Genomic DNA, 14740 nt, shown 5'->3' with positions numbered 1-14740 from the left:
CCTTTCTGCGCCGACCTCTGACACGTGAGAGGGGATGCGGGGGGAGGTTTTCGGCAACTCTCTTCTCAGCTAAACGTGATCCACAAGAGCACGTTTTGCCTTCTGCTGGAGGGAGACAAAGCCGAGTGCTCTTTCACAGTTTGGAATTTGGGCATCTCCTCTGGAGAAGTGGGGAGAGAGGTCCCAGAGATCCCAACATCTCCTCTGGAGAAGTGGGGAGAGGGGTCCCAGAGATTCCCAACATCTGGCGCCCATGCGGGGCGGGAACGCACAGCCAGGAAATTCAGGGTCCAGCAACCACACAGATTGCGTTTAGTGTTCAGAGGAGAGGGTCCCCACCAGGATGGGGCAAACGCATAGAGAGAAAACAAGAATGGGCTCGCGGAGCTTCGCGAGTCCCGGGACACAGCACCAGAAAGAATTGTCCCGCCATGGCGGCTTCGCACCACATGAGGGGGGCGGGAGAGGGGGAGGGACGGGTCTCGGGACCAGCACCGAGAGCGATCGGGCCGCGCTTGGATTCACAAGCGGCGGCATGCTTTGTGGCCCGCGCCGCACCGAGCACCTAGCGCGAGAATCTTTGGGCCACTGAGCCCAAAGTGTGGCAGAAGCGTGCGCGAGCGCCAGAGCGGCTGGCACCCGTGGCAACTGTGAGCGGCACTTAACGTGACAGCATCCTGGGGCACAGAGCATTGCGTGCCCTCTCCACCCACAAAGGAAACTGCTTTATATTGGCTCCCTCCCCCTGCCTCTGAGGCCTGGGAAGGCTGGATAATCTGCTTTAAAGGAAACAAAAGGGTTGTTGGTTTTTGTCAATGTTCCCTAGTCGGAGGTTCATTAACTCTGAGTTTGTGGGCTAAATTCTAAACTTGGTTAACAGATAAAAGAGATTCCAAATTTTCCCGCCGCAGCTGGGTGAGGCTAGCGCCTGCCTGTGAACTCCCCGCCACCTTCCCTGCACGTTTTCTCTGTGTCAGACTTACAGCTGCAGGCGGGGTTAAAACAAGGAAAAGTCTCAAATTATAAACTAAAACGGAATATTAAAAAGGAAAACAAAGAGTTTAATACAGCAATAAGTAATTTGGTTGGATTTTCTATAATTGCCAGTTCAAAGATACCAAAAACTGGCGGAGTTTTTTCTGGATGAAAAGTTTGCTTGTCTGATGTGATTTAAAAAGCTGCTTTGAAAGACGCAAAGAAAGGTTTTCTGCTCATGTTGTTGATGTTTGTTAAGCTTGGAGATTCGGTTAAGTTCTGCTTGTTGTTGGCTAAATCCTGTGGGGAGAGGGATCCCAGAGATCCCAACATCTCCTCTGGAGAAGTGGGGAGAGGGGTCCCAGACATCCCAACATTTTTGTATTGTTGGTTGTGGCCCTTGACCTCTTGGCCTACCTGCTGTCCCCGAGCCTCATTGTACTCAAGTCTAGGATTGTACCATTTAAGCCACAGCAGCACTTCTAATTTTTGAGTGGTGAACTAGAGATAATAATCTCCCAGGGACTTTATTGTCAGTCAGGGTTGTTGTCAACAATAATCCTGAGATCTTATCCTCCTCAGTAGCAAGGATTACAGGTGAGAGCCACCAGTGTCCAGCTCGTTAGTATTATTTTGAAGTCACAAAAAAACACATGAAGTGCTGAGGAGAAGAAACAGGATCAGCCTATTTCAAGTCAAGTATTTTGAAGCAATGTTTGTGTTACATTGACTTAAAGCACACCATCCGCACCCCATGGCCTAAAAAAAAATTTCCAATTTGAAAACATCCTGCTTTTGGTAGATAGTAACACTAGCTAAAACTTAATGTCTACCAACAACAGAACCTTGAGTAAGATTCATCTTCTTGGGGTATTTTTTGTCATTTGTTTTCAAGCATATGGCCCACAGCATTTCTTGAATTGCCAGAAATATAACCAGGGAAAAACAGAAGAAGCACATCTCTAGAGACCACATTTAATAATAGGTTACGTTTGAGAGAGCTTGCATTCTAATAATGATAGTGGAGTTAGACTGAATCATTGAGACTGGCATTAGGGTTCTTTGTAGAAAGAGATGCTTCCGGTGCGACAGATATGTCTCCACTACAAACCACAGCTTCCTATCTACTCGCATAACTCAGCTCTTGACTCATTGCTCAGTCCAGCTCACCTACCTCTCAAAGGTGGGAGAGTGGTTGGGAGCTTTGGAGAAAACACTACCAACTGAATCTTATGCTCTGGAAAGCAGCAGCTAAATGGTACGGCAAGAGAAGCTAACTAGAGCTTCTCCTTGTAGTGCTTCTCTGCCTCTGCTCTTTAGGGCTAGTGAGAGTTCACAAGGGCGGTGTTCTTTCAGGATGGACACTCCTGTTCAGACTCTGCCCCCCTTCCAATTTGCCGTGTTTCCTCAATTCCAAAGAATACAATCCCATCAGCCAGTTAGAACTTTTTCTAGAAACAAGGTCGTGTACAAACATGTGTGAACTGCTAAGCGGGCTACAAGGTGCAGGAGGGGAGTAGAAACATCCCCAGAAGAAAAAACACAGAACCCACAAATACCCTTGCCGTGTCCCATGACCCGGCCAGTACACACTTGTGTTCACAACCTCACTGGAGTGGTGACCGCGTTCATCTTTCGGCTGGGTAGCAGCCGTGACGGTGTCACACAGGCTCACAGCAGAAGCAGCCGTGGAATATAAACGCCGGCCTCCTCAGCCCTCCTAGCCTGACAACCACCTAGGCTGCCTTCGTTGCCTTGGTTTTTTTCTGGTCTATTATAGTTGTTGTTTCCCCCCCACACACCCCCCAGAGCTGAGGACCGAACTCCGGGGAGCCTTGCGCGTGTCAGGCAGGCGCTCTTCGGCTGAGCTAAATCCCCAGCCCCATGCCTTCGAATCTTCTGGAACCAGCTAGTTTCTCGCCCCTGGAAGGACACTGATTTGGCGGTACCAACTCTTGTGACCCGCAGGCAAAGTCACCCCAAACCGGAGGAACCTGAGCAGCGAGTGGAGCCTCCCGGCCACCCACTGCACCCGGGTTTCCAGCCTCCCGCGATCCACTCACCCAGGTCGCTAGGTTCTCTAAAACACGGCGAGAACTCCTGCAACGCTGAGAACTCCACTTCAGAGTCTTTCCGGAAACGTGGCACAGCGCCAGGAGCCGGAAATCCCGGGCGGAAAACGCCGAGAATGGGCGGGGAGTCGGTAGCGCAGGGGGAGCCTGACAGCCCCGCCTGTGAGGTCTGTGCCCGAGGGAGACTACATTTCCCACTGCGCACTGCGACACCCTGGAGAAAGCCGGTCTGCAGGGGTGTTATCTGGACCAAGATCCCAGGTCTGAGTCAGCTCGGGCTGGCTGGTGACTTCACTCCCCCACCTAATCCACGGAAGTGGAAGGACTTCCTGGAAATCCGTGTTTTCCTCCGCGAGACTGCAGAAACAGCTAGAGCATTGTATCTGCTTCAACACTGACCCAATAAAGAACTCAGACAAGAATCGACTAAGCAGTGGTGCCAGGCAATGCAGAAAACAGCATGGGCGAGAAGACACACCTTGAGAGGATGTGCAGAGATTCCCGGGCATTTTCATCATTCCTCATGGGGTTTGTTTATGCTTTTTACAATGATTGTATGTGAATTCATAATGAAAGGACAGATAAATCTATTCATTCATTTTCATACTCGAATTCAGGGCCTTGTGCTCTCATTTCGCTTTTTTAGCTGAAGGGTGGCACTCTACCACTGAACCAAACCTCCACTGCAGCCTTTTGCTGATTAAGTGGATAGAAGACTGTCAGCTTTGTCTGTCTCAGTTACTTTGATCTATGATCGTCATACCTTGTTCTGCTGAGTTGTTAGGATTCCAAGGGCAATGCATCATAATCTTTTCTCTCCAAGTTGTGTCATGCAATGCCTGGTTCTCTGGCATAGCTGTGACATCTGCTTCTTCCTCAGGTCTGAAACCCAGCTAAGGGGCATCATCCTGCAGGCAATGGATGCCTGCTTCTAGCCAGAGTTTGAGCAGCTTGTCCTCAGGACATGGGTGGTTTGAAGTAACAACCCAGATGACCAGCTGGTACAGGAGCCAATGGTGCTCTGTAGGACTGAGTGGGTTAGTCACTGTGCTGGGAAACACCATGCACACTTCAGAATTTTAGAAAGGTGATGAAGACTAGTGGACCTTTAGGCACAGGAGTGCTGCCCTGCCCTGATTCTGCCTCCCATGTTCCCTTCATGGGGTGTGTGCATCTTGCTGTCACCCAATCTCAGCATTTCCATGGTGTGGTAACTGCTGACAATATATACAGTCCCTATGTCTGTGCTGCAGAGCAAGGCCTCCTGAATGGTGCCCTCAGATCCTACCCAGAAAAGGGCAAGCAAGCCTGTTTAAGCTGCCCACACTGCTGCCATCTGAAACATGGAGATGGCATCTTCTCTAATTGTGGCCATGTGCACTATGTGTGGCCTCTGAGGTAAGTGGGCACAGGGTAGTTCGTTGGCATCCTTCTTCCTCCATCCCTGCTCTGCTGGGCAATCTTGAAGCCCGGAGTCCCTCCTCCTGCCCACCCCATGAACTGTTTCTGGCTTTTGTCTACTTTGACACACATGTCAGTTTCTGACCAAGGTGATATCCCTGCAGCGTTGTGTACAAGGTTTTGTGACTCTGACAAGACAGGATGCAGGATCCTTCTGTCCCAGCAATGACTCCCACAGAAAAGGTCAGAGGTGAAGAAGATCCACCAAGCTGAGATACAGGCCTCCCAGCCAATAAGCTGCCCCTGTGCCCTACCAAAGGCTTGGCTTTCAGTGCTCTCTGGCATTTTGAATGAGGCCATTCCATGCCTATGGGCCTAATAACCCTTCAAGTGCAGGTCTTCCTCCTAGAATTCCATGCATCAAATCAGCTTAGCCAACCTACACCCTTCCAGGCTGTACAGGACAGCTGGGAGCTGGCCCTGAAATCTACTGGGAAATTAATTTTTTTAATTAACTTTATTGTCAAGGTGATGTATAGAGGGCTTACAGTTACATACTTAAGGTAGTGAGTACATTTCTTGTCACACTTGTTACCTCCTCCCTCATTTTTGTTCCACCTACCCTCCTCCCTACCCCACTCCTCCAGTTGTACAGTTAATTTCCAACATATTGTCTTGTGAATTAATTTCTTTTCTTTTTATGTACTTGATTATCAACTCAGAGTTTCATGCTTTCTCTTGCCAGGCAGGGTCTCTAGGAAGTAAGCCATGCTCCAATTGCTTGTATTGCTTAAGATCTATTTCGCACAGGGTCTGGAGTTGCTTTTCCAGGCCAATTTGTATTATAAGTGTCCACCTACCATGGAGCTTGGATGATAACCATGAAACTCTAAGCTTTTTGTTGGAGATGGGATCTTGTAACTTTTCCTGCTTTGCCTTGAATTTATCTCAGGAGATATCTCCATCGCCTGAGTAGCTAGAATGACAGGAATAAGACACTACACCTGGCCTAGTTGGACTTGCTTTGGGAAACAAGGAAACAAGTGGAGCAAGCCAAAGTCAAGGTGATATGTGCAAGAACAGAGCTTCTAGAGTTCCTGAGAAGGCAAGAGTGCCTTTCCCTGCCTGCTTCATCCACCTAGCCTCTCCTGGATTTGTGTGAGCACAGAGATTTCCCTAGGGGATACACAGGCTGAGGCTCAGAGCTCCCAGCTCTGTCTGATTCTTATGAATGAAGCTAGAGATCTGTGAATGAAGCTAGAGATCTTGTGCTTGATGTTGACCTGGTCTTTGCTTTTGGCAGTTGCTGGAGTATGTATCAGCCCTCCCCCACCCCGGCCCCTGCTGGTCACCTGCAGTGGGCACACCTCAGCAACCCCAGAAGGTGCTTGCAGAAGGTGCTTGCCTCCAGCAGAGGCCACAAAGGCTGGTGCGGTACTTAGTCATCAGCAGAGACAGGAGAAAACCAGAAACCTAGCTCTGCTTCCCAGAGACAAGCTATTGCCATTAAAACTGGTGTCCAAGGTCCCCTTTTGTTTGATTTGGCGTGTGAGCCAATTGCTCACACCTGCAATCCTAGTTACTCAGGAGGCTGAGTTCATATTCTACTAACAGAGCCGGTATCAAAGGCCCTCCAGACTGCTACCAAGCTTTATCAGCTTTTTAGTTGAGATGGGATCTTGTAACTTTCCTGCTTGGCCTTGAACCATTTATCTTGCCTTAGTAGCTAGGATGACAGGTTTAAGCCACTGCACATGGCCTAATGGGACTTTATTTGGGAAGCAAGGAAACAGGTGGAGCAAGACAAAGGGCAAGATGATGTGTGCAAATGCAGAGTTTCTAGTGTCTCACTAAACATTTTTTTCAGAATACCCTCAAAGTGTGATGCTTCACATCTCCAACCCCTCAATCTGTGGTTCCAAATTGCTGTCTCTAGAGTATGTAGAGATAGATAGATAGATATGTGTGTATACATATATGTATTCAGTTCCTACTTCATATCCTAATTTGATTAATTTTAAAGAATATATAGCATAAATGAAATGATTGACATGTCAGACTGATGGCTATATTTGTTCTTTTTTTTGCCAGGAGGTAGAGGTGGTGGTGTGAGTTTATCTATGGGGCCTTGAAAAAAATGCCAAAGATCAGAGAAGAGAGAAGAATGATGTCACCTCTTAGGTCAATGGGAGCCTCATGGAATGACAACCAGGAGCTTATTAAAACAGCCTGTAAACTACAAGTCTCCAGAGGCCACCTGGTGATCTCTGAGCCCATAATCCTGGTGGAATATGGCCACTAGCATAAGAATCTTCTTAGGCAAAGTGAGATTGCCATAGTAGCAAGAGCCCTCAACACCTGTCTGTTGCAACTGAGAAGATTCAAATATTCTCCACTCCTCTTTGAAATGGCATGATCTTGCTGAGTGCTGTGTCTTGAGCCTGTAATCCTAGCCACTCCGAAGGATGAGATATGGGAATCTTATCCAGAAGACAGTGGGGGGAGTCAAATCTGAAAGATTCCTACCTTCAATTAACCAATAAAACATGAAAGTGGAGCTGTGGCTCAAGTGGTAGAGAGATCGCCTTGAACAGAAAAAGGGAAAGCACTCAGGCCTTTAGTTCAGTAGTGGTACGCATGCACATGTGCATGGGCACACACTCACACACACATGCACACATGCAAACCTAGCATGTTCCTGTGAGGAAGTAATGGTCTGTTCATGATCTCTCACTAGAAACCAGACTGGAAAAGAGATGGTGGGGATGAAACAGCTAAGAACTAATACTGGGAGACAAAAGTGCACATAAACTCCGGGCACTAAGATAGATACCCAGTAAAATTGTACTCTAAGCCAGGTGCTGATGTCTTGTACCTGTTATCCTCAATACTCACTCAGCTAAGATCTGAATACCACAGTTCAAAGCCAGCCTGGGAAGGCAAGTCCAGGAGACTCTTATCTCCAGTAAACCACCAGAAAATAAAGTGGAACTGTGGCTCAAAGTAGTAGAGGATTAGCCTTGAGAAAGAAAAAAAAAAAAGAGAGAAAAGACTAAAATTATACTTTCAATAGCTATGTCATAAACAGCAACCTTGGGGTTCGGCTCCGGCCGCCCCCTAGGCTCCTCACCTTCCCCCTCCCTCCCCTCCCCTCCGCCTCTTCCTCTCCTCCCTCCAGTTCTGAGGACCCAGAAGACACCACTACGGGTGGGCAGAGAGGCTCAGGGCACCCCGGGAGCCCACCACGCCTGCCCCGTTGGAGCCCCAGGAGCACGGCCGGTCCAGGTTACAAAATGTCCTATGCTTGAGATCTACAGACAACATGTCCTACAGGAACTAATCAGTGGTCTTTCATCTCCTGGAGATACATTAGAAGCATAAATATGGTGCCAAAGGAACTCCTTATCTTTCTCTGACTACAATTTATTTGGACATACTTTTGTATTTGAAGAGAGGCATACACACTGAGTTTACTCATTGTGCAAAGACTCTGTTGTGTAGGATCATGGACCATCCTGGTAGGGAAAAGGATGAAAGACAACGATCAAGTAAACCCATGGCACAAAGGAGTGCTCACTGCTCCCGATCTTCTGGCACGTCATCCTCTGGGGTTCTCATGGTGGGACCCAACTTCAGAGTTGGCAAGAAGATAGAGTGTGGGAACTTCGGAGAGCTCAGATTAGGTAAAAATCTCTACACCAATGAATACGTAGCAATCAAGCTGGAACCAATAAAATCACGTGCTCCACTGCTTCATTTAGAGTACAGGTTTTACAAACAACTTGGCAGTTCAGCTTTCTCGAATGGAATATGTACACTCAGAATCTCATTTACCGAGATGTCAAGCCAGAGAACTTCCTGATCAGCCGACAAGGCAATAAGAAAGAACATGTTATACACATTATAGACTTTGGACTGGCCAAGGAATACATTGATCCTGAAACCAAAAAACACATACCTTATAGGGAGCACAAAAGTTTAACTGGATCTGCAAGATATGTGTCTATCAACACACATCTTGGCAAAGAGCAAAGCCGGCATGATGATTTGGAAGCCCTAGGCCATATGTTCATGTATTTCCTCCGAGGCAGCCTACCCTGGCAAGGACTCAAGGCTGATACATTAAAAGAGAGATATCAAAAAATTGGTGACACCAAAAGGAATACTCCCATTGAAGCACTCTGTGAGAACTTCCCAGAGGAGATGGCAACCTACCTTCGATATGTCAGGCGATTAGACTTCTTTGAAAAACCTGATTATGAGTATTTACGGACCCTCTTCACAGACCTTTTTGAAAGGAAAGGCTACACCTTTGACTATGCCTACGATTGGGTTGGGAGACCTATTCCTACTCCAGTAGGGTCAGTTCATGTAGATTCTGGTGCATCCGCAATAACTCGAGAAAGCCACACACACAGGGATCGGCCATCACAACAACAGCCTCTTCGAAATCAGACTGCATTGTCAGAGCGCCGAGGAGAGTGGGAAATCCAGCCCAGCTGGCAGACCAATACCTCATACCTGATGTCTCACTTGGCTGCAGACCACCATGGGGGATCAGTGCAGGTGGTTAGCTCAACCAATGGAGAGCTGAATGTGGATGACCCCACTGGAGCCCAGTCGAATGCACCAATCACAGCTCATGCTGAGGTGGAGGTAGTGGAGGAAGCTAAGTGCTGCTGTTTCTTTAAGAGGAAAAGGAAGAAGACTACTCAGCACCACAAGTGACCAGTGCCTCCCAGGAGTCCTCAGGCCCTGGGGACTCTTGACTTAATTGCACCTGCAGCTCCTGCCATTTCTCATTGGAAAAGACTCCTCTGTGGGGAAGGATAGAGATCCAAACCAAAAAGAAGAAAATAGATGCCCCCAGAAGGAGCCAGTGTGGGCTGCCAGGGCCCAGTGGACCGGTGGCCATCCCAAACCTGTCTAACGCTCTGAGCAGGTCCCAGAGCTGCTGCTCTTACACTGCTTGCCCGCGCTGCTGCCTGGTTGACTCTCTTTCCCATTGTTTACAGTGAAGGTGTCATTCACAAAAACTCAAGGACTACTGTTCTCTTCCCACCTCTTCCTTTTCTCCTGGTTCTTGTTCTATCCTGAACCCTCTCCAGGGTCAAAGTTAGTGAGCTGAAGGCTTTGTCCCTAAGAAAGGGGCTCAAGAGATTGAGGGTATTGCCAAGAAGGTAGGAGGAAGATGGTACACCTGGGCCAGAGGAGAAGCTTCTCCACTTCCTAGGTGTGTCTGGCAGTGTGGCATCCTTTCCCTCTGTGCTTGGGCAGCCTCTAGCCCAGTTGGCCAGGTTCCTTCTTCCCTCTTTCCTGCGAAATTACACTGTAGGACACAAGCTGTGAGAAATCTGCAGTCTACTGTCCCTGTGTGTTGGCATTCTTAGCTCTCTTGACAAATAGACTCCTTTCTCCAGGCAGTAGTAGGACATGCAAATCGTTCTGAGCAAAGGAAAGAAAACTGACTTTATTGCACTTTTAGAGTTTTGTTGTTGTTGTTGTTGTTGTTTTTAAAAAAAAAAAACCATGACAGAAAAAAAAAACAGCAACCTTGAAGCTCCTTATGACAAAACTGAGCTAAAACCAATGAGCTTTGAGGTGACTAGAGAAACGACCTACCACAAGCTACCATGGAAAGATCTCATTCCACAAAGAGTGCGTGGTACCTCCCTAGAACCCATCCAGATATCAGATCATCTGTCAGACCAGAACCATACCATCTTCTCTTGGTTAAGCTTTTCAAAGTTATCAAATTTGAAAGTCACACAGCTGAGCTACATATTATTAGCTTCCCATTGGCCTACTGAAGACCACATGTCTGATGTGTCTGTAGGTTATGAGAACAATTGCCTGGCTAGCTTCAACAACCTTCTGAAGGTCATTTTCTCTAAAAATAACATGTTTTGACTGGAAGCTATGGATATCTAGTTGATGGTTAAAGTGAGATAAAAGCCTTGAAATCCTCATCTTCATCTTATTCTGTCCCTTTGCTACCTTGAGCTGTGAGGCAGATCCTACTTAGTACAGCATGTAGATGAGTGGGTCATTTTGTCCAACACTTTACTATAAGCCTTATTGCCTATTAGAGCTGTTCTGTTTCTTCTGCCACATGCTGGGCTTTCTGAGCAGTTAGCACCCACAGGCCCAGGCCAAACTAGGAGGTCAGGATATTGCATACAACGATGAGTAAATTCAGCAATTCCAGGGTGAAAGCATTGCTCATCTGCAAATCTGTAGGCAGATGCTTTATCACAAGAAGAAAAACATCTTTGGAAACCATGTCCATTACCAGTAGATAATTACCCACCCAGATAATGAACTCCAACCAGCTGCCACTTTTTAAAAAATGAGCAGCAAGTCTCTCTCTCTCTCTCTTTTCTCTCTCTCTCTCTCTCTCTCTCTCTCTCTCTCTCTCTCTCTCTCTCTTTCTTTCCTTTCTTTTTTTTTAATTGGTTGTGGGTTGTTGGGGATTATTATGGCCTTGGGAAGGCTGCCCTTCCGCCAGCTTTGGGACAATGGAAGTCCCTCCCACCTTCTGGCCTCCACCCCTTGGGAGGTGAACACGTGCGTGCCACCATGATGGGGTTGTCCCGCCCACAAAGGGAAGTTTCGTGATGTCACTTGATGAACGTGATCCCTAGCCTATGACTGGCCCTTTGGCCAGCCCCCTTTCTTTCCCGCCATTACTTCTATATAAGTGCCCTTCCATATTAAAGTCTTTGAGATGCTTCCCACCACCGCAGCGTGTCCCTGATGCCTTCCTTTTCGCCTCCGCCCTTGGTAACATGTGAGGGGACTGGGGGGAGGGGAGGCTTCAGCAACCTTTCCTCAACTTAGTGCTTGCCCATGTGAGCACGCCTTTGGCCTTCCGCTGGCGGAGGGCCAGGTTGAGTGCTCTTTCATAGAGTTTGTGGTTACCATTCTCCCCGTGGGGGGAGAAAGGGGTTGTTCAGATCCCAACAGTGGGTCTTGAACTCAGGGCCTGGGCCCTGTATCTGAGGTCTTTTGGTCAAAGCTAGTGCTCTACCGCTTTGAGCCACAGCCCCACTTCCAGTTTTTGAGTGGTTAATTGGAGATGAGTCTCACAGTGACTTTTCTGCCTGGGCTGGCTTTGTACTGTGATCCTCAGATCTCGGTCTCCTGAGTAGCTAGGATTACAGGTGAAAGCCACTGGCACTCAGCTATAGTCTCTCTCTTGGTCCTTGCTTTATTCCTTCAATGCAAGTTCAAATCCCAAAAACAGAGCTGGGCATCAGTGGCTAGCACCTGTAAACCTAGCTACTCGGGGGGCTGAGATCTGAAATCCAATTAACTACCAAAAGCCAAAGTGCAGATGTGACTGAAGTAAGTCTTTGGAAGAGAAAGAAAGGAAGAGGGCAAGGAAGATATGAAGAGGGAAGAAAGAGTAAATATTCAGTGTTTGTTTTCAGAGTATAGAAAACTCAAGTTTCACTTTGTTTTCTATTTTGTTTGTGTTTTGCTTTTGTTTCACATTGAGCAGATGCAATCAAAGCACACTTACAAATAAAAGCCAAGGTGACCACATGCCAGAGGCTTATGCCTGCAATTCATACAACTCAGCAGGCTGAGATCTGAGGATCATGGCTCTCAGCTAGTCTGAGCCAGGGAAGTCTTTGATATGTTTATCTTCAAGTAACCGCTAAAAAGGCAGAAGTGGATCCATGGCCCAAGTGGCAGAGCAATAAACCCTATGCACCCTAAAGCTAACTTCACCCTTTACCAACTTCTGACCAACCTGCTTTTCTTCTTTGATTGCTGCATCATTAGGTTCCATTGTGTCCCAGGTTTTAAGCAAGCCCTCTTGGATGATTCCCATGTTTGTAAGGGTGTTATTCTGCCCCTTATTTTGTTTTGTAATAATTGAATATGGGATTTAACCACTGTTGTAGACTCGGTGTATATGTCGCTGTACTCTAACTTGTACTTTCAAACCAGACCCAACTCCCAAGGCAATGAAGGCTTTTGCGGTTTCTCAATGTGGTTAGGTCACAGAAAGTGGAGTCATCATGAATAGGACAACCCCTTATAGAAAAAGAACTCAAAGATGGGGCACCAGTGGCTCACACCTGTACTGCTAGCTATTCAGGAAACTAAGACTTGAGGACTTCAGTTCAAAGACAGCTTAGACAGGAAAGTCTGAAATATTCTACCAGCAACAAACCAATCTGGAGGTATGGCTCAAGTAGTAGAGCTCCAATTCTGCATGGGGAAAGGAAAGGCAGACTAAAAGCCCTGGGCTTTCCCTACTACTGGCACAAACAAAATGAAAACAACAGTACTAAGACCTGATTGCTTGAGTGGGCCGTATCAGTGAAAATTCCATGAAGAAGCAACTGGGTCTTTATCAGACACTGAATCTCCTACGCCTTTCATCGTGGACACATAGCCTCCAGAATTGAGAAATCAGTGTCTATATTTATAAGCCATACAGACTACAGTATTTTATAGCAACTCAAATATAGTCCTTCCTAATATTTTGTTTGCTTGTTTTGTGCCTCAAGCTCTCTTTTGTTTTTTTTTCACTCAATGCTGCTGTTACCACTTAAACCACAAGCACATTTCAGCCTTTTGCCTGCTATTGGAAGTAAGAATCTTTCAGACTTTTCTATCCAAGCTGGCATCAGCTTCCTGAGTTGCTAGGATTATAGGCATGAGCCACCAGCACCCAGCCCTAAATATTTATTTTAATATCCTAGTGGGAGGAGATCTAAATGAAGAGACCTTTTCTCAAGCTCCCAAGAGATTACCCCCCCCATGAACCACTGAAACATTTTCAAATATTACATAAAACATTAAAAACCTAGATAACCACCAAACCTTCTGCTTCCCATCAAGGTTTACTTCCAATTTCCCTAGATGCTTCTTGGATTCATACAGCCTGGGATGTATCACTGCTTCAGGCCCCAATGTCAGCTTCTGTGGGTATACTTCCCTAGGAGTTCTGATTGGTTGCCTTGGGATTCATCTGTTGTCAGGTCTGTCAGATGCCTTTAGCCCTAAGATCTTCCCATTCAGGTGCCAATACCAGGCTATTGTTTGTCCATTCTTTGGGCTTTTTGAGGACACCATATATATCACACTTTGTTTTTATAGATGTTCATCAACCTCTGGGTTTTGCTTTCTAAGTCCCAATGTGTATTTATGAAATAATTTAGGGACACTCAAAATCTTCACAACATTTACAAAGTTCTTCCTGATCATCGGGGTTTTTTTATTGTTTTATTTTTTAATAGTCAAAGTGGTGTACAGAAGGGTTACAGTTTCATATGTAAGGCAGTGAGTACATTATTTATCAAACTTGTTACTTCCTCATTTTTCTCTCACCTTCTCCTCTCCCCAGCTCCCTCCTCCCCTCCCCAGAGTGTACAGTTGGTTTACAGCATGTTGTCTTGTAAGTATTGCTGCTGCATTGGTTTTCTTTTTACCCTTTGTCTCACCCTTTTGATATTCCCCTTTACTTCCCTAGTTCTGATAAACATACGTATAATACCCAGGGAACCAAAATCAAATACAGTGACATCAGGAGTAAAACCATAGGGAAGAAAAGCAAAAGAAAAAGGCACATAATACACTAAAAATAAGAACAACAATGATAAAACATTTATTTCCATAACTTGGAGTTCATTTCCCTTAGCATCATCTTATGTGATCATATGTACATAGCTATTGTACTATTGTTGACCAGCAAGCTTTTAAAATACTCCTTGAAAGAAAAATTCAAGAACAGCAGCGAGTGGTGTTACGTGCCTGGTAATCCCAGCCTTTGGAAGGCAGAGATCAGAACGATCATAGTTCAAGGCCAACCCAGTCAAAAAGTATTCAAAACTCTATCTCAGTAGAAAAGCTGGGCAAGATAGATCCTGTCCATAGTCCCAGCTATAAGGGAAGCATAAGACTGGGATCTGAAGCCAACCTAGGAAGAAAACCTCAAGAAATTTACTAAAGCAAAAAAGAGGAGAGTGGCACTAATGTGTGACTGGCTGCCTACCAAGGACAAAGATCTGAGTTCAAGCCCCAGCTAGGCAGATGCTGGTAATTCATGTTTATAATCCTAGTAATCAGCAGGAAAGATCTGAAGATCTTGGTTCAAATCAGTCTAGGCAGAAAAGGCCCAAGACTCTCATCTCCAATTACCCAGTAAGAGGCTGAAAACAGAGGTGTGGCTCAGGTAGTAGAGCACCGGCCTTTAGTGAAGAAGTCTAGTGAGAATGCAAAGGCCTGAGTTCAAGGCCTACTACTGTCAAAGAAAGATAGGAAGGTAGGCAGGC

General features: G+C 46.4%; 1 protein-coding gene and 1 long non-coding RNA gene across 2 annotated transcripts in view; both read left to right on the top strand.

The window, feature by feature from the left end:
- LOC125346743 overlaps window positions 1-14740 on the top strand; it is a 63020-nt gene that overhangs the window by 46247 nt on the left and 2033 nt on the right. The window lies entirely within an intron of this gene.
- Window positions 7684-9328, top strand: LOC125346742 (casein kinase I-like). Its single transcript, XM_048339550.1, is given in 3 exon segments — window positions 7684-8231; window positions 8233-8265; window positions 8267-9328. Coding segments are annotated over 3 exon segments (1221 nt in total). The 5' UTR covers window positions 7684-7953; the 3' UTR covers window positions 9177-9328.

This window comes from Perognathus longimembris, chromosome 2, assembly GCF_023159225.1.
Source record: "Perognathus longimembris pacificus isolate PPM17 chromosome 2, ASM2315922v1, whole genome shotgun sequence".
Taxonomy (NCBI): domain Eukaryota; kingdom Metazoa; phylum Chordata; class Mammalia; order Rodentia; family Heteromyidae; genus Perognathus; species Perognathus longimembris.
This window is presented reverse-complemented; position numbering and strand designations above follow the sequence as displayed.